Here is a 22,299-nt window from a genome sequence, read left to right on the forward strand (position 1 = left end):
AGATCTTGGGCCCTTAGGGATAGGAAGTGACGTAAGGATGGCGGAGGGGCGCGAGCTTTCAAGATGGCGGTGGCTGGGTGGCTGACCGGCATACAGAGGTGAAGGCCCCTACGAGATAAAAGACGCCGCGAATCGTCCCCTCCCCGCTTCTCGCAGTGCCAGGAGTCCAGCAGAAGTGTGAGTGTGCAGGATTGTTCCACTCCGTTTCTTCATCTTTTCCCGCCTTGCCCCGGGTCCGCGCGGTTGCCTCGGGGACGCCAGGCCCCTCTGCCCGGTTCTTCCTCTTCGCGGTTTGGGTCTCCCGGGTCACGGACCGGGGGATCGTGGAGCCAGGGGCGGTGCGGCTTCCAGCAGTTGGGCAGCTGTTCATCCGAGGCGGTTCGCGCCGCCTCCTGCCTTTGCTCGTTGACGGGTTGCTTTGGATTTGACGTCTTCTCGTACCTCGAGTCAGGGTCAACCGTCGCTATGGTTTCGGCAGTTGCTGCTGCTGTTACTTCTCTTGGTGGATCTGGGCTCCGTCCCACTGCAGCCTCTTCGGTTCTGTGGCCCGATTTCCCTGTCGTTTCTGCTTTTAGACAAAAAGTAGTTTGTGCACGCTAAGGCTCCGTTGTCTTCTGTAGACATTCTCTGTAAATCCTATCTGTTCTTTGTTTCACTTGTGGGAGAAGAGGGTCAAAACAGGAGCCCGAGGGTAATTGAGAGAGGACAGCAAAAAAGATGAACGGGCCATCAAAGACAGGAGAGCCTGTTCATACTAATTTTGTTTATTTCGGCCTCCCTTCTCCCCCAGTCCCAGTTTTTCTGAGAAGGAAACCCTGCACAGGGTAAATTAGTTGCCACTGGAACAGCTCTGAAGCATTTAGCAGAAATCAAGGCATTAACTAATGAACTTTCCTGACAAAAATCTTCAAGGAAGAAGGGAAGGTATAATTAATTGTGTGGGCTACTGAAAAATTTACCTCATGATCTTCCCTTTCACACCCTTCAGAAGTCTACTTCCAAAAGGAAGTACATTTGTCAATTTTATTATTGGGAAGAATAAATATTAAAAAGTTAAATGACTGGAATAAGAGAAAGAAGTACTATAGTAGTGTCTTAGGTTAATAAAAATTTTGACTTGCAAAACATTTTCTCTCAAATACAGTCATCCCTTTCAGTTACCATAAAAAATAGAAATCAGGAGTCAAGTAGGTACTGGTAGAAAAATGTGTGTCTTGACGTTTTTGGACACTCCTGCATGTAATACTTTCATTTTTAATATATGCACTTTCAGTTATGTCTTAAGCTCTTCAGAGTCAAGAATTATATGTGAATTAGAACTAAATTTGAATTAAACAGGCTTAAATTAATGAGTTTTTACTATCTTACAGATGTTGAGAATACATATGAAGAAAACCATGGAGAGAGTCAAGGGTGACATTTGTTGTTGAACCCATATAATTACCCCCATTCCCTTTTTATTCCTCTTTTCACCCTACATGTAAACAAAGGGAGGGTGTAGAAAAAGGACTAATGGCGGGGCGCCTGGATGGCTCAGTCGTTAGGCGTCTGCCTTCTGCTCAGGTCATGATCCCAGGGTCCTGGGATCGAGCCCCGCATCGGGCTCCCTGCTCCGCGGGAAGCCTGCTTCTCCCTCTCCCACTCCCCCTGCGTGTGTTCCTGCTCTCACTCTCTCTCTCTGTGTCAAATAAATAAATAAAATTTAAAAAAAGAAAAGAAAAAAGACTAATGGCTTTTCATATTCATGGTTTATCCCATATTGTTGAAGCATTTTCTGATGGATTCTTTTTTTTCAATTTCAGAGTCAGTCCGTGATCCATTTAAAAAAGTTAATAAATGGGGGCGCCTGGGTGGCTCAGTTGGTTAAGCGTCTGCCTTCGGCTCAGGTCATGATCCCAGGGTCCTGGGATCGAGCCCCACATTGGGCTCCCTGCTCAGCGGGAAGCCTGCTTCTCCCTCTCCCACTCCCCCTGCTTATGTTCCCTCTCTCACTCTCTCTCTCTTTCTGTCAAATAAAATAAAAAAACTTTAAAAAATAAAAAAGTTAATAAATGGAATGTTACTTTTAAAGAGATTGGTAGAAAGAAATTTCATAATATAAAAAGGAAGAAATTCTGTAAATAAATCAGAAGAATAAGCTATTTCTTTGTCTTTGCAGGTTTTTTTGTTTTAATGAACAAGTAAATCATACAAATTGTCAACATGGGACGGAGATCTACATCATCCACCAAGAGTGGAAAATTTATGAACCCCACAGACCAAGCCCGTAAGTGCCCATTAGTGTGGAGTGATAAAAATTCCAAACACCAGAGAATCTATTATGTCTTAATTACAAAATCAGCATTGCTAGGAGTCAGTTGTATAAAGTTATCCACTGTTGTGGGCACATGATGAAAACTTTGAACATGCAAAAAAAATACCGATATTTTTAATTTGATTGACTGCAGAGTAGAATTGGATTGAAACTTACTGTATTTGTAATTTTGGACAGATTAGTTTTGAGAAGCTTAAAACAAAAGTTTCTCAAGATTTTGGTTGGCATAATTAAAGGTTGCTATTGGCATCTGGTGGGTAGAGGCCATAGATGCTGCTGAATACTCTGCAATGCACAGGACAGCCTCCCACATTAATTTTTGTCTGTATTAAAATGGAGAAAATGCTAGCGTTCAAGATTTGAAAGTTTTATATTTTCTCTGTCTCTCTCTTAAAGGAAAAGAAGCCCGGAAGAGAGAATTAAAGAAGGTAGGACTTGAGAAGCATCCTGTTAGCCACAAGTGATGTTTGGTACATCTTATTATATGGGATTAGTGGATTTCAAAACAATATTTACAGTTATTTGTCAGAAAAGATACTTTATGCTTCTTAGAACAATAAAATTTATTAAGTCAAAATGCTGCACTTGGAAACTGAACTGAAATAACTTTGCAGATAAGCTCATGATGGTTATCGTAATATATATTTGATTATCTTTCCCACTGAGTTAAATAAATATCTTTGAAAGGATTTTTTTTTTTTTTGCTATTAAAGCATACTGCTTTGTTAAAAGGTACCAAATTAGTGAATGGAAATAAATGTGATTCTGAATAGCTTTGTTGGTTCATTTTCCTCATTATGTAGCTGTTGAGTTTGTGGCAAAGTGTTCTCCCAGAATAAGACCGTATTTACTTTTTAGTATTCTTTAACACACTGAAAGAATGCAGATTTTTAATGGTTTTTTAACTGGGTTTTCCTGTTTCATTGTTTAGCATCAAATCCTGCAAAACTTTTCTTTAATATATAATTTTACAATTTAGCCTAAAAAAAAAAATCTTAATTTAAGTAATTGCTAAAGATACCACAAAATTAAAAGCAATATTTGCCTAAGAAAGTACACATACTAAATAGTGTTTATCTTTTTGTTTAAAGTTGAAACATTTTTTGAGAGCCAAAAATTACATAGCTTTGGTTATGGTAGTTGAAACAAGTGATCAGAAACCAAAGAGAAGTTCAACTTCAGTATAATTGATTCTTGATGCAAATTGAAGTAAGAACTCAAGTTATGTCCAGTTTTTTGACATAGTGCTCCTTTTTTTCTAAGAACAAAAAACAGCGCATGATGGTACGAGCTGCAGTTTTGAAGATGAAGGATCCCAAACAGATTATCCGGGACATGGAGAAATTGGATGAAATGGGTAAGAATTTATTTTAAAAGGCTAGATACTAGAGCAGGGCTAACAGTGATACACAGAGGCAGGCAGGCAGGTAATGAAAAAGCAGCACTGGCATAAGAAAAACAGAAAAGCATGATTTAGTTTAGTTTTAGTGTCAGAAAGACAAAATGGAGTGGTGGGAGGCGATTGCACACTGGGGATCTCCTCTAGAGTTAGATGAATGCCGTTATGTAGCTTGAACTAGTTATTGAGAGAAGACTGAAATCTGGAGTTTTCTGTTTTTTTAATCTTGGCAACTACCATGTAAATCTAAGTATTAGGCTACCATGAATTTATCAGTTCCCCATTTTTTCCAATGAGAACATCAAAGACACTTGACCCACTAAGTAAGGTGGTAGAAGAAATCATGAAATACTTAAAATCTAATTTTATAGAATATCCTATATATCATATTGGGATTTCTCCCTTTTTTCACACTTCTCTAAATAATTTTACTCCTTTTTTTCATATGCATCTTCAGTATCACTGCTTTTGTCATAACTGGAATCACACAAATAACTGCATGTTATCTTTCTTTGCATCTAAGTTGCTTGAGAATTGTCTGTGTGATGCTGCCATTGGAAGTTTTATTGCAACCCACAAATTAAAAACCCATTTTTAATCTTAGAACATGGAATTTTTTATTTTTCTGCCCCTTTTTTTTTTTTTTTTGCATAATGAAATGATCTTGGCAAGTTTTGTTTTCAAAAGGTACTCAGTTTAAGTGGTTTGCCAAAAATCAGATAGTAAGTGAAAGAGGTACAGTGGATCTCAATGATAGATTAAATGGGTTAAAAAAAAATCCAGTTGTGTGGGGTTATAGCTCTCTTAAATAAGGTAGCACAGCTTATGCATTTAGCCTGGGCAAGAGTTCTGGGTCAGATTGCATGATCCCAAATCTTTCCCAGTTCAGCTCTAACTGATCCCATTTGTTGCCTCTGGTTTAAATATTACTATGGGCACTTGATATCCCTGGGGTATCAAGACATTAAATGACCTAGTAAATGACTTCAGATTGATTCATACGGTTTAAGGAGATAATAGTAGTAATGGGGGTTTATTGAGCTCTTGTCTTACAATGCACCAGTTTTTTTTCCACATGTTACAACAACTTTTAGGTAGGTGTATTACCCCTATTTTGTGGGTAGGGAAGCTCAGGCACAGAGAGATTATATACTTTCCTCAACGTCATGCTGTTAGGATATGGCAAGCTGGGATTAAAACTCAGGCATTCGGTATTTTTATTAATCACACTAAAAATAGTGTGTGATGTCAGACTACCTTCTGAATAAATCACAAGGCTAAAAGGAATTAGGAAAGAAGATAATTAAACTTGTTATCCATTAAAAGAAAAAAGAAAAAGGGAGAAGGGAACACTGTTCATCAGAGCTCTAATTATAACTTATAACCTTACACAGTTTATAAAATTCACAAACTAGTTTAGGCAGAAAAACATACATACATTGACTTCTATAATTTAGAAATCCCAAAGGGACGCTCTCCTAGAAAACACAGGTATCATTATTAAGACTGTTCATCTGTCTGGTCTACTGTCTTGTTAGCCTCATTCAGCACATTGCTGATGAACCTCTTGGGATTGGAAGTGGAAAATGGGTGTGGAATTGGGGGGAAACAAGGTCACAGCTTTAGGTTTATTTTCTTCCTCCTGTAAGAGCTTCACTCTCTTACATCGACATTTAAAGTTTCAGAGAAGGATCTGGTTTCAATTTGGATCATGTGCCAGTTGATCTCTGAGTCAGTCACTGGTGAGGGGAATAGAGGGAGGCAGGAATAATTGACCAGGCAAGTTTGGTCTTGTGCTAATAATCCCTTTTGGGGCAAAGGACCTGAAATTAAGCCCCATGTTGAATACGTGGAAAGAGAAAGGATTGTATGGTAGACAAAGAAAACCAGTCTGTTACAAAAATAACTAAGTGGTGAGCTAGACACCACTAGATATCTTATTTGTGATAACATTTAGTCCTCAGAGCTTTGTTGTGAAGTACTTGATGTCCACATTTTCCAGATTAAGAAGCTAAAGATCAGAGAAGTCAAGTGCCTAAGATCTCAGAATTAAATGACACAGGTGTCTGACTGAAGCCTCACGATAACAAGTTGTTAGCATAAAGGAGTGAAGATTGATTTTTTTATTACAATGATAATGAAAATTAATTAGGTGACATTAGACTTTCTTAAGAAAGTAAAATTAATGGTTTATCTTAAAAGGGTGGAGTTTCGATAAATATCTATTGCGCTTCTTTTTAATAAAATTTAAAAGAGTATACCTGGTCTAAAGCCCTTTTAAAAGTTTTAGCATATAAGGAGATTTTATTAAATGATAGAGCTGATACCTAAATGAAGTGACTTTTTGTGTTGAATTTCAGTATCTGCTCTTTTCTCTCAGAGTTTAACCCAGTGCAGCAACCACAGTTAAATGAGAAGGTGCTGAAAGACAAGCGTAAAAAGCTGCGTGAAACTTTTGAACGTATCCTGCGACTCTATGAGAAAGAGAATCCAGATATATACAAAGAACTGAGAAAGCTAGAAGTAGAATACGAACAGAAGAGGGCTCAACTAAGCCAATATTTTGATGCGGTCAAGGTAATCAAGTTTCTTTAGAGAGAGAAACTAAAATGTTATATTTAGATTTGCTCTTAAAATTGTTAATGGGAGAACTGGTCATGATGAACTTCTTCCTCTTGGCAATTTCTTGTCAGACTAAACTATCCCTACCCCATGAGCCAGCAAATCTAATTCTACATATTTATACAAGAGAAATTAATTCATTTGCCAACACAATAATAGCCAAAAACTGGAAATAGCCCAGATGTCCATCAATAGGATAATGGATAAACAAACTAGTATATTTGTAAAATTGAATGTACTCAGCAATGAAAAGGAATGCTCTACTGATATTCAAAATAACATGGGATTAAGAAAAAAAAAATTTTTTTTAAGATTTTATTTATTTATTTGACAGAGACATAGCGAGAGAGGGAACACAAGCAGGGTGAGTGGGAGAGGGAGAAGCAGGCTTCCCGCTGAGCAGGGAGCCTGATGCGGGGCTTGATCCCAGGACCCTGGGATCATGACCTGAGCCAAAGGCAGACGCTTAACAACTGAGCCACCCAGGCGCCCCAAGAAAAAAAATTTTAACAGATAAATCTCAAAGCATGTTGAATTTCTTTCATAGTTAGGATTCCATTTGTATGAAATTCTAGAACAGGCAAAACTAATCTATAGATGAAAGCATTTGTAAAAGTGTTTGCTTTGGGATAGTGTTAGGGATTGATTGAGAAGTGTGAACTATACGCATTTGTCAGAACTCAGAATTTATACATTTCATTGTGAATTTTGTCCAGAAATGTAAAAAAAAAAAAAAATTGTATCGTTTTTGCAGAGTAGGTAGTATAGGTCCCATTTTACAGATAAGGAAACTAAGGAACTTGCTTAGTCATACAGCTAGTATGTGGCAGAAATTCAGCAAAGACTAATTTTAGAAACCCAGGCTCTACCACTGGATATATACTATTTCTAAGTTAATTGATAAGTGCTATTTATCATCCAGAATATTTAATAGGGTGGCTTTGGTGCTGGATAGTTTTAACAGTTGGATTTCTATAAACAGCAATTTCAGACCATAACCCAAAAGGATAAGTTAATAATGGGAGAAAAACAGCTGAGTTTTGTTTCTTTTACAGGCGATATTTTTTCCATTCACTGGCAGACTTTGGAAATGTTGACAAATACCGATAATTGTTTTTTCCTGATACTTAGGTGGAAAGCAAATCCAGGTTATGAAACCACAGAAACTGAATTTTTAGTGTTGAGTTTGTGGATTGCTCTGATACTATTGAAGGACTTTTTCTGTTTCAGAATGCTCAGCACGTGGAAGTGGAGAGTATTCCCTTGCCGGATATGCCACATGCTCCATCCAATATCTTGATCCAGGACATTCCACTTCCTGGTGCCCAGCCACCCTCCATCCTTAAAAAAACCTCAGCCTATGGGTAAGGAAGTGGTAGCCTAACTAAATGACATTTATTAAAAGTACCTTTTAACTGTCCAGTGCCAAAATTATTGCAGTGGGAATTAAAAGGCAGTGTGAACATAAGTGGTGCCTCACCTGATGAAATGTGAAATAAGAAATCCCTTGAAAATATTTTAGAAGAGGAGCTAGATACCTCATTACTGTGAATGTGATTACTGTGGAATTTTCTTTCAGACCTCCAACACGGGCAGTTTCTATACTTCCTCTTCTTGGACATGGTGTGCCACGTTTGCCCCCTGGCAGAAAACCTCCTGGTCCTCCCCCCGGTCCACCACCTCCTCAAGTCTTGCAAATGTATGGCCGTAAAGTGGGCTTTGCCCTAGATCTTCCCCCTCGTAGGCGGGATGAAGACATGTTATATAGCCCGGAGCTTGGTAAGGAGTGACTGTTCCTTTTGCTCTTGTGACCTTTCCGCTGTCCTTTTTTTTGTTGGCCCTGTTTAACATCTGGTTCACCGTCCTCAGAACTTGGGAAATAAATGAGGATTACATGTACATACTAACAAGTTGGATAAATCATAGAACTTACCCAAGTAAAAGCAGCATACGTAAGGAAGTACAGAAATGTTTATTGTGTTTTAAACTAGGCTTTTTTTTTTTTTAGAAAAGGTTTTAAAACTATTACCAAATGGAAATATTTTCAGACTATTGAAGAACCGTATCATATACAGAATCATTTTACATAATGAAGTTTAGATTCTAAGTTAGATAGCACAATTTTCTGTGCTTTGGTATACCACGTAGTGCAGGGCCCAGTCATAATACTTGTTTTTCAGCTCAGCGGGGTCATGATGATGATGTTTCCAGCACCAGTGAAGATGACGGGTATCCTGAGGACATGGATCAAGATAAGCATGATGACAGTAGTGATGACAGCGACACTGACAGATCAGATGGAGAAAGTGAAGGGGATGAATTTGTGCACCGTGATGATAACGAGAGAGATAACAATGAAGAAAAAAAGTCAGGTATGTGCAAATGAAAGTTCCATGGCTTGATCAATAAGTAGCACACAAGATGAAGGTCCTGATTTATTAATGCATCTGTGAAAGTAATTGTGAGCACCTTGAAAAGAAGGATCATAGCTTTATTCATTTTTATATCACAAAAATCTAAAAAGTTCTGGACACATAGTACTCAGTGGACATTTGTGGGTCTGGATAAGAAAGAAGAATAACCACATAACTATATTGAGAAAGCCATATTCACGTTGTTGTTTTTTGGTTAAGTCTGCTTAAATATTTGCATTTGAAGCCGTTTTAATTTTTTGTGTTCATTGTGTCTCACATCAACCAGACCATAATTATAATTTAGCTACACCTGTGAGCGGAATCATGCTCTAATGGAAACATCCATAATGTATATGTCCATTTGATTATTATAAAATCAGACTGAGTTATGTGTATTTTTAAAAAGTAGTTATGACAGTCATCAAGAAAATTTTAAGCATCATGATAGATACTGAGCAATACAAAATGTATAATCTGTCACACCTCAGTAGTCCTGGAGTTTCTTTTAATACTGTTTTTGTAGGGGTGCCTGGATGGGTCAGTGGGTTAAGCGTCCAACTCTTGATTTTAGCTCAGGTCATGATCTCAGGGTTGTGGGATCAAGCCCTGCGTCAGGGTCTGCCGTCAACGCAGTCTTCCTCTCCCTCTGCCCCTCCCCCTGCTCATGCATATACATGTATGCTTTTTATCTCTCTGCCTCAAAAATAAATAAGAGCTTTAAAAAAAAGAAAGAAGTTGTTTTTGTAGCCTACAACACAGTATTTATGTGGTTGTAATACTACTGATGTTCGTATTTATAATGATGACAAATTTTTGTTCTGATATTTCTTAAGAATGATGGTTGCAGGGGTACGTGGGTGGCTCGGTTAACCGTCTGCTTTTGGCTCAAGTCATGATCCCAGGGTCCTGGGATTGAGTCCCATGTCGGGCTCCCTGCTCGGTGGGGAGTCTGCTTCTCCCTCTCCCCCCTGCTCTTCCTCTCTCTGTCTCTCTCTCAAATAAAATTATAAAATCTTTAAAACAAACAAACAAAAAAGAATCATGGTTGCAAACCAAAAGCTATCTTAACAGGGTGGATAGAGCTGGTAATGAAAAACTATAGAGGACTTTTGTGGAAGCTTGTACTAGAAAGTAGAAAGTCCTTAGAGCCACAGCAGCTTCATTTTTCTCTGCAATGTATTGTGTGATCCTTTGCCTCATTTTTCTCTTTTTCTGCCAGCTTGTTTTATTTCTGTGTACTCACCAGTGTACATGTGCTTAAAGTGGCTCTCCTACTATGATTTGACATTTATCTAAGGTTTACATTGAGTTTTTACTGTATGCAAGGAATTTTCCTAGACAAACGCTACAAAGTAAACAAAACTAAAGCCCTGCCCGCATGGAACTTTGTAAATGTTTACCAACTAAGACTGCTTTTAATATTGCACCATTTAGCAAGATGTTTAATAGCTTCTAGTGGATAGCCTGATTTATCAGGTTGAAAAGGTCCCCTCGTTAAGCGTCTGCCTTCGGCTTAGGTCATGATCCCAGGGTCCTGGGATGGAGCCCTGCGTTCGGCTCCCTGCCCAGCGGGAAGCCTGCTTCTCCCTCTCCCACTCCTGCTTGTGTTCCCACTCTTGCGGTCTCTCTCTCTCAAATAAATTAATTATTTAATTAAATAACTAAAATAGGTAAAAATTTCTAGTCTTCGTTTGCTAAGAGTTTTTTATTATAAATATATATATATTTTTTAAAGATTTTATTTATTTATTTGAGACAGAATGAGAGAGAGAGCGCGCATGAGAGGGGGGAGGGTCAGAGGGAGAAGCAGGCTCCCTGCCGAGCAGGGAGCCCGATGCAGGACTCGATCCAGGGACTCCAGGATCATGACCTGAGCCGAAGGCAGTCGCTTAACTAACTGAGCCACCCAGGTGCCCTATTATAAATATTTTTAAGTATCTGTTGGGATGTTTTAGTTTTTCTTTAAATTGTTTATTGTAATGAATTCTGTTCATGGCTTTTCTAATGTTCAACCTTATCTTGCATTTCTGGGACCAACCCTACATGTTTATGATGTAGTTTTCTTTTAAAACACTGTTGGATTCAATTTGGTTATAAAATTGGCCCTTGAACAATACGGGGGTTAGGAGCACTGACCTTCTGCACAATCAAAAATCCGTGCATAACTTTTGAGTCCCCCCAGACTGAACTAATAGCCTATTGTTGACTGGAAGTTTTACCATTAACATAAACCCGTCGATTAACACACGTTTTGTATGTTGCATGTATTATATACTACATTCTTGCAATAAAGTAAGCTAGGGAAAAGAAAATGTTGAGAATTCATGAAGAAGATACAGTACAGTACTGTGCTGTATCACAAAAAATCCATGTGTAAGTGGACCCACTCAGTTCAAACCCATGTTGTTCAATAGTCAGCTGTATTTTACAGTAGGTTAGTTTTGGTATCAAGGTTGTGCTGGCTTCATGAATTCTGGATTGGATTCCATCTTTTCTGTGCCCTTTTACAGGAAATTTCTGTAACTTAATGTTTGGCTGAACTTCCTTATAAAATTATTTGGGCCAGGTTAAAAATAGATTTCTAAACTACCATTTCAGTTTTATATGTTCTGGTATTAGCACTTCCGTGGCCAATTTTTGTGGTTTATGTTTTTCTAGAGAATTGTGTATTATCTGGGTGTTCCAATTTTATTGGCATAAAGATGTTAATAGTATTCTTTAAATTTTTGAAATTCATAGATTTTTAAATCACAATAGCATATGTTTACCCACCAGTTGGCACTTATTACACTATCTTTTATATGGCTGTCTCTTCCCGGCACTTAACTTCTGCCAAATAGTGGGCAGCAATCCTACCTGGGCTTTTAGTATTATGTAGTATGCATTTGCTGAATTTTGTTCCTAATCCACCCCATTCTCTCCCTCTACCCGCTTAGGTCTGAGTGTAAGATTTGCAGATATGCCTGGAAAATCAAGGAAGAAAAAGAAGAACATGAAGGAGCTGACTCCTCTTCAAGCCATGATGCTTCGAATGGCAGGTAAGACAAGGAAAGAGTAGTGAAATCACCTTTCGGGTATTTCCTCCGGCCAGTTCTTTTATGTACATTTTCCCATTTAGTATCTCAACAACCCTGAAGTAAGTAAGTAATCCTTGTTTTACAAAAGTTAAGGTTTGGAGACATTCCAAGCTGCCCAGAGTTACCCAGCTAGTAAGTGGTTAAATTGGCAGTTAAATCCAGGTCTTTCTTGTTCTAAAGCCTGGGCTTGTTTTCACTGTGCTCCGCTAGCTTAGGTGAGTAGAATACTGTTTGATTCCTCCACATCCAAGTAGTTTATTGAAGGCTATTTAGTTGTTAATTTTAAGAAAGCACTTAATTGAGTACGTGTCTTCAGACATTGCTATTTTGCAGGCTGTGGAAAATGAATCGACTCCATTTACCTGGTTTACTATTTCTTTTAGGTCAGGAAATCCCTGAGGAGGGACGGGAAGTAGAAGAATTTTCAGAGGATGACGACGACGACGATTCCGATGATTCTGAAGCAGAAAAGCAATCACAAAAACAGCATAAAGAGGAATCTCTTTCCGATGGCACATCTTCTGCTTCTTCACAGCAGCAGGCCCCCCCGCAGTCTGTCCCTCCTTCTCAGATCCAAGCACCTCCCATGCCAGGACCGCCTCCTCTTGGACCACCACCGGCTCCGCCCTTACGGCCCCCTGGACCACCTACGGGCCTTCCTCCTGGACCACCTCCGGGTAAGTCAGCTCTGATACATTGTGAATAAATAAGTCTCCCTGTGATTAGAGGGATGAAGTCCTTCCAAAAATACACATCATTAGTATCGATGTTCTGTTTTCTCCTAGTAGAAGTCACTGAGAGATAAAGGGTACGTGCAGTTTGTTTATTCCTACAGCACTGTTTGCAATTCATAGTACTTTTGACAGCCATCTTTTTGTCCAAAGCTCTTCTCCTTTTAGGGTTCTGTAGTTTTGAGGTTAGCAGGCAGAGGAGTATGAATCTGGGGGTTTCTTCAGTATTGTTTTTTAAATATGACAAGTTGACCCAATTCTAAGTTGATAGCTAATGGGACTGGGGCACAGTAAATACTAACAGGCGTCCTTCTTTGGTTGGGAATTGTTGGATGTCGGTCTTTAGAGACAAAAGGGATCAGTATTAATATAATCTTTGGCATATAAGAATGGGAAGTTCATTTGAAATTTGAACTTCTTGGTTACTTATGATTTTATAGTCCTTCATCCTATAGTTGTCCAGTTAGGTTTTCTTCATTGAGTTCATCTTTTTCTGATTGGTGGTGCAAAAGCACATTATCTGTTTTATGTCATCTTCAGTCATCGTTGCCTATGTCTTCCTGCGTTTCAGGGGGGCATCCTTAAAGCACCCTGCTTTATATTCCATTTTCAGCTTATTTTGGAACCCATTTAAGAATTATTCTTCTCTTTGTACAGTTTCTAGCCCAGCTCAGCTGTGCTATTAAAAAAAAAAAAGAAGCTATGCTTTTTGTCAGTACTGGCAAATAAAAAGAAATGATCCGTAACAAATCCAGTTCCGTGTCTCTGGTGCTCAGATATTTGTTGAATGAATTCTTTTTCTACCTATGTTTTGATTGGTTTTTGAAGTTACCTGATTTCAAGTTAAAATGCTAAGTCAGACCACACTTGAGTTACCTTTATACCATAGTTACGACTTCGTATGTATGTCTCTTACATTAATTTGTCGTTTTTCTCTTTTCAGGAGCTCCTCCATTCCTGAGACCACCTGGAATGCCGGGACTCCGAGGGCCTTTACCCCGACTTTTGCCTCCAGGCCCACCACCCGGCCGACCCCCGGGCCCTCCCCCAGGTCCACCTCCAGGTCTGCCTCCTGGCCCTCCTCCTCGGGGACCCCCACCAAGGCTACCTCCCCCTGCACCTCCAGGTGAAGCTTTTGATTTCTAGTACAAAAACTTGACCACTATGTATTTCATCTGCTCTAAGACATATTTTCACATTTCAGTATCTTGAAATCAAGGGATATCCTAAAATGATGTTTTTTAATTGCTTTTGGCCTAGGTTGAAGTTGAGTTCTTCCACAGGGTATTTGCACTGGATTCTGCCTGTCATGTGAGGGACTTTTCCCAGGCAGAGACCACTTTGGATTAAATTCTCCATTTGAGTAGGGTGTTGGTGGGGGGACAGGGGGAGGCAATTGTGAAGTCGTTCCATATATTTGCATGAGTACAAACTTTAAGTTTGAAATTACAAGGCAGATTTCCTTGTGCTCTTATTACATGTGGTAGGTGTATTTCTGGTTTATTACACTGTCCCAGTTTAATGTGAAGGTCTCCTCTTAAACTCCCCAGCTTGGACTCTCAGTGGTATCTGGAGTAATTATGAGTCTGTATAAGCAGTAGTATCTTAAGTTCAATGAAATTTGACATTTTATAATTGTTCTTAAAAGTGGCATTTGAAGAAAATTAAATCTGCAATTCTGGGTAAACGACGATGGTATGTCTGAACCATCAAAGGACATGAATTCTTTCCCAGTGGCGGTAACCTACTGTGATCAGTTACATTCATGTCCTCTGATGGTTAAAATTCCATTTCCTGCCCATTGGGTTACCTTTTTCGGGGGAAGAATGGTGTGGAAATCAGTAAATGATGCATGAGAATCAAACCCCCAATCTTGGCCTTGATAGCATCTGCATTATACAACTAGAATAGAGTCTTTGGCTGTCAAATCTGAAATCACATTTGAAACCAGTTGGTGTTGACAGCTTTCTCTTTTAAAATAGTACATTACTCAGAGAGGAAGAAAACCTAAGTACAGGGGTACAGACTGAAAGTGAATATTATTTCATAATAAAATATTCCTTACTATCAAAACATATTCCTGAGTTTCAGATAGTAATAAGCAGCCTGGTTTTAGCGTATTTTCTGTAAATGCCAATTTTGAAAAAATTGTCAGCCTCTGTTTTTCACATCCTTCATAGTTAAAATTTATTCTCGTAGTCTTCATTTGCCTGTTTTCTCCTCCGTTTAGGTATCCCTCCACCTCGTCCCGGTATGATGCGCCCACCTTTGGTGCCTCCACTTGGACCTGCCCCACCTGGGCTTTTCCCACCAGCTCCCTTGCCGAACCCGGGGGTGTTAAGTGCTCCACCCAACTTGATTCAGCGACCCAAGGCGGATGATACAAGCGCAGCCACCATTGAGAAGAAAGCCACGGCAACCATCAGTGCCAAGCCACAGATCACTAATCCCAAGGCAGAGATTACTCGATTCGTGCCCACTGCATTGAGGGTACGTCGGGAGAATAAAGGGGCCACTGCTGCTCCCCAAAGAAAGTCAGAGGATGATTCTGCTGTGCCTCTTGCCAAAGCAGCTCCCAAGTCTGGTCCATCTGTTCCTGTCTCAGTGCAGACTAAGGATGATGTGTATGAAGCTTTTATGAAAGAGATGGAAGGGCTTCTGTGACAGCTTTTAATGCCACGGCAGGTTTCTATTCACATCAGCGGTTCGTGGGGAAAGAGGCTCTTACTACATTTAGTGAAAGAGCGACTTTCGCTGTCAGGGTATTTTTAAATTTTAGTTCAAGGAATATCCTAAAGTTTAGCCTTGTTCAGAATTTATTGCATATAAGAGAGGATTATTTCATTCAGAATAGATTGGTTATTGAAGCAGTGCTGCTAACATCCATTCCCTTTCAGACCACCCTTTTCATCCCGTTTGTTCCCCTTCTCCAATTCTTTGGAAACTTGTGATCGGGGGGAATCTTTGTTACTTACTTGTTTTGATTCTCGTGTGCGGTGGGCACTGGAGTAGAGATTTCTGAAAAAAAAAAGGTTTATTTTACCCCATCTTGCCTTTTGTGTTTGAGTTATTTTAATATTTTCTTGTAAATATTTTGTAATATTTTAGTGAAATGGATCGCAGTGTCATTTCCTAATACAAAGCAAGATATGTGGGAAGAAAATGTACAATTCTTTGATTAAAATTACTTCCCACTGAGCTAAACTTTGAGTGTTTCGTGGAATAAATAAATAAATGTTCTACACCAAGATATCCTTTGTGTTAACTGATAATATATAAATATGGTATCTGTGTTATGGGCAGAAAAGAAGCAAATACTTAAAAATTGTGTTTTAAGGAACTACCATTGCTGGTACACAATGAGAATCTTATTAAGAATATCGTTGAAAATAAGTTTTAAATTTTAAGGCATAAAGAAAAGAGAATTATTTTCCTTAATGGATTATGATATTGGCTTTGGAGAAATTGAGAGGTTATTAATTGCATAGAACATGAGTCTTTTCCTCAAAGATTGTTTATTTTTCCAGAGCTCTGTAAGCTGACACTAATTGATGGGCGAAAGCTTTTAAACCATGTCTAAATTATTAGATAGCCAGAAAAAGTTACTTTTACTTCGTTCAATTTGTCAGTTGTGTAAGTTTTTATTATTAAAAGACATAAAATGAAGAATGCTCAGTACTATTAATTTGCATTGATACCATTTTCTTTAGTGTTTTAATAACTAATTCAGCTGGACAGTAATCCTGGGAAATGATTTTCACAGATAGTTTCCCCATTTTATAGATGAGAGTTGAAGCTAATGGATTATCCAGTGGCCCCAAGTATGAATATTTTATGAACAAAGATGTACACACACACATGCACAATGAGACAATGTGTGCATTGGGTTTAAACTAGGCATACCTATTCTTACTTTCCATTGTATCTTCAATACCTTTCATGTGAATCCCATGTCATCAAAAATTGGTGGTATCCTAAAAAGATAATACAATAACACAATAAGGCTTTTATTTTCTTGCAGGTGATTTCCTTGATGGATTTTTAGATTTCTATTCTGAGATCCTTTGTGTGTGAGACTTTTCTTGGAAGTCATTCTTCCAGATTAAAGCAGGTCCTGTCAAAGCAGTCTGTAGGTCACTTTGGATTTTTTTCTTTTTTTTTAGTATAATCATTCTAGCTAGGCCAGTAAGTGAATTGAACCTTTTACCATTTAGATGAAAGGATGGAACACAGTTACATCATTATCAAGTCAGTATTATAATTTAAATGTAAACAATTATTCTTTGGTATTTGGTGTGCAATATTTTTAATGTTCTTGCTTGAAATTTGTATTTTTTCCGAGATTTCTGTTCATATTTATTGAGGAAGCTGTTCACAGTTTATCATAAAGTCATCTTCTAGTATCGCTTGTTTTATTTTCTGAAAACAGTTGTAAAATCTGACACATTCATATGTCAGCTGTATTTGCAGGAAAGGGGAATCAGCAGTTCAAAATTTGGTGGATTCTGAGTAGGAATTTGTTGTCATGATCATAATTTACATTATGGTTTCAAAATGGATCACTGCTAAATTTGATACAAATCTTTAATCAGACAATACGGCTCAATCCTGTTTCCTTCTGAAAGTGTCACTTTATTATACATTAACTGCCCCTTAAAGTCATTTTGAAATTCCTTTTGCTCTTTTCCCTGGGCTTTAAGGTATAAAATGTGAATTAATGATCACAACAGTATTCTGCCATGGTGTGGAATCAGCATAAAGTTCTAGATGACATCCGAAGTTCTGTTAGTTTCAATTCTCAATTGCATATTCTAGTTTGTGCTCTTTATAAACTATTGCTTTATTTATACATAGTTGGGAGACATTTTTTAATATTAAACTTCTTTTTACTTCAAGTAATTCTTCAGGCTACAAGATGCCACAATCCCCATCCCATATAGAACTGCACACTCATGTTGTCTTCCATTCCAACTGCAGCAGGTCTAATACATGAAAATGTTCCTCAGCCAGAATCAGTTTGGAGGACAGGCCTTACAGCACTTCCGGAACTCAGAGCTGTCCCCGAGCAGAGCTATGGATAATGTCTACCACACCTAGTCCTGGGTTCAGGAAGGCATAAACGAGCTGTGGAGAAATTTTTCTGTTCTTTACATCCCTGGAATTAAGGGCTTTTAGCAAAGGTCGGAGCTAGGACTTCTGTGAGACCAAAATAACTCTCCGTACCACAGTTCTCTTTATTTCTAAGAACGCCTTTGAGTTTTGCTCTGAAGGAAATTAGGTAGCACAGAGGGCAGGTGCCTACGGACTGGGTGAGCAGAGGGAGGGGTTTTGCTTGATCAGCATGTTCCAGTTTGCTGAGGGCTAATAGCCAGGAGAGAGGGACAGGTTGGAGAATGAAAAGAGTGATTGATGGAATGAGCTACCTGAGGGCTTGGGGAGGTGTGTGAGTCATAAAACTATTCTGCAGATAGTCACTGAGGGCCTACTGTGAGCTAGGTGCTGGGAAAATAGTGGCAAGGAAAGTCAGATGAGGTCCCTACCCTCAGGGTCCTTAGGGAAATTTTAAGACATAAAGCATCAATGTCTGTATCACTTCTGTCTTATACCTTGAATACGGTATTTACCAATACTAATTTTTTAAAAGAATTTATTTCATTTAACCTGTGCTAATGAACAATTTGGAAAAAAATAATCTGACAGCTATTCTATGCCATGTGCCAGTGAAGACCTAATTCATCATACCTTACAATCTAAGCCTTTTTTTAAAGTTTTTAAAAAATTGAAATGTTTTCTCTGAAGGTTTAAAAATACTAAATATCAACTGATTACCTTAACGGTGCTGCAACCAAATAGAGAAAAACATTTAAAAAAAAATAAGTTTGCAAAGAAAAGACCATGGATTCCCCAATACATTGTTTTTCCTTGACCTGTTGTCCTATTCAAACATTATTTCCCCTCATTGGCCGTCTGAAGCCTAAAAATAAGCTGTCTACTATTGCAATTTACCATCATGAATCCTTATTAGTAAGAATTATATTGCATTTACAGGAGATAAATAACTGAGAACTAGGAGAATTAACACTTTAAGAATGCTGTGAGATGCAAAAAAAAAGTTTTAAGGATTTTAAGGATTTGCATAGCAGAGGAAAATTAGGATCCAATGGTGTTTATATCCATAGAATCTCAAGAAAAATTAGAGTCCAAGGAAAAACAATTAATTCCATCATTACCACTGCACCCAGCAACCTTGACTCCAATAAAATGGGGAATAAGGTAAAGAAAAGAAAGGTAACAGCCAAAGTTCAGGCAGGGAGAGGGGGAAAACATGAATATAGATAGCTATGAAATCTTGTCTGATTTTATAAAATACACTACCCACAAATGAAAAGGCCGTGCTATTATGAAAGTTGGACTTTTTTTCTGGGAGTTGATAAAGGTTGCCATGTTTAGGGACTTACTGCAAAACAAAACCCAAAACAAAAAACTCCATACCTTCGAATAATATTTGTCGGCTTTTTCGAGTGATAAGAGAATCAAAATGCAGGCAAATACAAATCCAGCTTCTCCTATGACCATTCTTACTGCTGAGTAACCCAGATCTCAGGAGGAGCGATTTTAAAATCCGTATTTATACTCAGAGTTTATTCATAAAATACATGTTCATGAAAAAACTTATGGTGAACATAAAGAATGGCATGAAAATACATTTCTGAAAAAAATTAGGACAATTCATTTAAATAGATACTTTGTGTTTATTCGGGTTTTTATTTTGTTTTTTTATTTGTTTCCACTATTAGACAAGAACAGGGATCAGCAAACTTTCTGTAAAGGGCCAGATGGTAAGTATTTGGGGCTTTGTGAGCCCTGTAGTCTCTGTCACAACGACTCAATGCTGCCTTTGTAGTGTGAACTCTGCACTGCAGACAGTCACACTCCCTGAGCTCCAGGAAAGGACCACAGGAGATCAGCTCTGGTTGGTGGCCCTGTGCAGGGGTCTGGGCACTGCTGAAGGCCAGAGGCCTGGAGTGTGGTTTCCCTGGTGGGAGGCTGCAGGAAGGCAGTCCCCAGAGCGAGTCGGGGCTGCCGGGTCACAGAGAGACTGTGCATTCTGGACACATGGCTGGGGCAGACTGCCATCTGATGTCCTCACACCTCACGGCTTACCCACCACTACCACCGGCAGCCTGAGCCAACAAGAGCTGTCCCTTCCTCCTGCCAAGTCATTCCAGTGCCTTCTACTGAGAGACTAGCATGCTTACCAAAATGGAAAAAAGGATTAAAGGAATTCTGCCTTTTTTCTCAGAGCAAGTACTGAAGGTTGAATGTGGGGCTCAGAGGCAAGAAATTCATAACTGGCTTATGTGTGTGCGAAGAAAATCCAATCTCCTGTCACAACCTACTTACAAAATTATTAGCACCAATTCCTCTGACAAAAACAAATGGAGTATTTCTCAAGTTCCTTCTGCCAGGTAACCGGTTAGGCACTGTTAGCTTATGTGTATGAGCTAATGATAAAAGGCTTTTTTGGGCCATCATTTTTGTTCTTCAAACATCTCAAGAGAACCCTGGTTGACTGGCAGTCTCCATGTCAGGAGTACGCTAACTAGAACAAAGCTAAGTAGAAGGTAAGCAAAAGCTGCTCTGAGAGAAACTCAGACAGACAGTGGTACTCACTAAAATTTTCCAACGGTTCTTCTACAATTTCCAAACTTCTTTGCAGTTAAATTGAACATGGGGTTAGTTCTACTCAAGGGGCTGAAGCAAAGAAGAATGGGTGTGAGTTCCCTGTGTTTCTGCATCTGCTGCTGGAAGGGACAGGAGGTAGCTTGGTATGGCTGGTGAGTGGTATATATATGGAAAAATGGCAGAATAGGCTGGAATCTCTAAGTTTTATAGACTTAATTTAAGCTCTACTCTTGTGAAAGCTTCAGGAACATGGGGATCTCATCTGCTCTGTTTGCTCTTGCTAGCCCTCTCTGTAGGTCAAGGGTTTTGTGACGGGGGGTGATCTTTGTCATGCCACACAAGGCCCGGTTCCCCTCGTCCCCTATGGCAGTGGGTGCCTACCCACTTCGTGTTTGGATGGCTAAGAGGTCTGGCCCTCCAGAGCCCCTCTCTTTACATATTTCCACTCTGTTCTATGGCCCCAGGAGGCTGAATTGTAGCGATTGCTTTTCTGTCGTCTGGCTTTCACTTGGGCTGGCCAGTGAGAAGCAGGATATTGGAGGAAGGGAGGAAAATGAGGTCATGGGAACCTGAATGGCTGTCTTAGATTAGACCCCCTTGATTCTTCCTGTCATGCAGGCCCCCTCCACACAACCTTCTCCTACCAGGTCTGGTGAACACTCCCTCCTTTCACTCCATCAAGCCCAGGGGTGGTCATGGAGCCCAGCTGTCCCTAACCTCCTTCCCTGTGGTTTCCCTGCACACTACTCACATCATTGTAAATAATCCCATTATTACATTTCTCAAATCACCGTATCTGGGCATGCTATCTCTTTCCTGGCAGGATCCTAGCTGATTGAGCTCCTGATTTATTGAATAAATACAAGATTTATGGAATAAATAAATACTCTATGAAAGAGGGAGAAGTCACTGAACACAGATAACAAATGAGTTAACATCATAAAACTTCTCAGGAGCAGTTTGGCACATGGTAAATATAATGCGCTTCCAGAATGACATTTGTGTTTCAGAATGAGGCCAGGGCTGTGATGCAGGGGGGTAGGCTGGCTGCAGGGGGAAAGACCAGAGCTGGGAGATGCGTGAGGAGACCACTCGGACTAGCACAGGAGGGTGGAGGAGAGGAGCTGAAGATCCAGTTCAGAGACAGAAAGCACAAGCCTGGGTCATCCGTGTGATACAGGGGATGAGGCAGCAAGAGAAATCAGAATGTAGTCCCTAGTATTTCTGCCTTATGTGCATTAATTTATTCAGTCCTTCCTTCAACCCGGTGAAGCAGCTACTGTCATTTCCTTCATTTTACGGATGTGTCCATGGAGGCACGGAGTGATTAAATAACTTGCGCAGAGTACACCATGAACGGAGCAGAAATTCAGACCTAGGGAGGGAGGAGTATAACGAAGGGAACCGGGCTAGTGTGGAACAAGCTCAGGTTGAGGTCCCTGGGAGAAAACCTCATGGAAACCTGAAACAGGCAGAGGGAGTAGGCAGGTAGGGGATACAGATCACCAACACTGACCCAGAGATATGGCAACACAAAAGGGAAAGAGAAAAAGCCACGTAGAAAATATAGGGTAATGATGATAACAATCGCAGTAATTTACTGAGCCCTTACCATGCACTCGTCACCAACTGCTTCATTATAGGCGTAGATCTGATCATCCAATTTTATGCATGAAAAAACGGAGGCTTTGCAAGCTTATAAATAAATGTGTAGATTTTTATTGAGTTGAATGTTTTTTTTCTGACATGAGTTCAAATCAGAAAAACTTACCGATTTGTATTTGGGCTGGGCAATGGGGAGCAGGATATTGGAAGACGGGAGGAAAGTGAGGTCATGGTATTTACTTAATATATACACTTAAATATATAAAAATTATATATAAGTATATATAAATAAAATATAAACTTCCATTTAAAACATCATTTACGATTAGCAGTACATGGATTATCATGTTAAAGAAACCAGAACATTCTTACCCTATACAAAGGCACACACAAAAAGAAATTTGAGATAAAAATTTCCTTGACGAACATGAAAACAAGGGGATGTCGCTCG

The 22,299-nt window shown here is 39.3% G+C and overlaps 1 protein-coding gene across 1 annotated transcript; it reads left to right on the forward strand.

Moving 5' to 3' along the window:
* Positions 1–21: 21 nt before the first annotated feature.
* On the forward strand, positions 22–15,807 carry WBP11 (WW domain binding protein 11). The gene is made up of 12 exons (XM_045873826.3): positions 22–177; positions 2,159–2,266; positions 2,711–2,742; positions 3,578–3,671; positions 6,094–6,290; positions 7,566–7,699; positions 7,915–8,114; positions 8,516–8,707; positions 11,686–11,787; positions 12,210–12,503; positions 13,501–13,683; positions 14,788–15,807. The coding sequence occupies exons 2-12, from the start codon at positions 2,203–2,205 to the stop codon at positions 15,219–15,221; spliced, it is 1,926 nt and encodes a 641-aa protein (XP_045729782.1). The 5' UTR covers positions 22–177; positions 2,159–2,202; the 3' UTR covers positions 15,222–15,807.
* Positions 15,808–22,299: the final 6,492 nt, after the last annotated feature.

The sequence above is a fragment of the Mirounga angustirostris genome, unplaced genomic scaffold (genome assembly GCF_029215605.1).
Source record: "Mirounga angustirostris isolate CCGP_5_RB_7025 unplaced genomic scaffold, mMirAng1.0.hap1 SCAF_5, whole genome shotgun sequence".
In the NCBI taxonomy this organism is placed as follows: domain Eukaryota; kingdom Metazoa; phylum Chordata; class Mammalia; order Carnivora; family Phocidae; genus Mirounga; species Mirounga angustirostris.

Excerpts from the sequence above, each read along its gene's own strand:
- WBP11 (XM_045873826.3), top strand. The coding sequence starts at position 2,203 with ATGGGACGGAGATCTACATCATCCACCAAGAGTGGAAAATTTATGAAC. Across the intron at positions 3,672-6,093 it reads GGAGAAATTGGATGAAATGG|AGTTTAACCCAGTGCAGCAA; the intron begins GTAAGAATTTAT and ends CTTTTCTCTCAG. Across the intron at positions 8,115-8,515 it reads GTTATATAGCCCGGAGCTTG|CTCAGCGGGGTCATGATGAT; the intron begins GTAAGGAGTGAC and ends CTTGTTTTTCAG.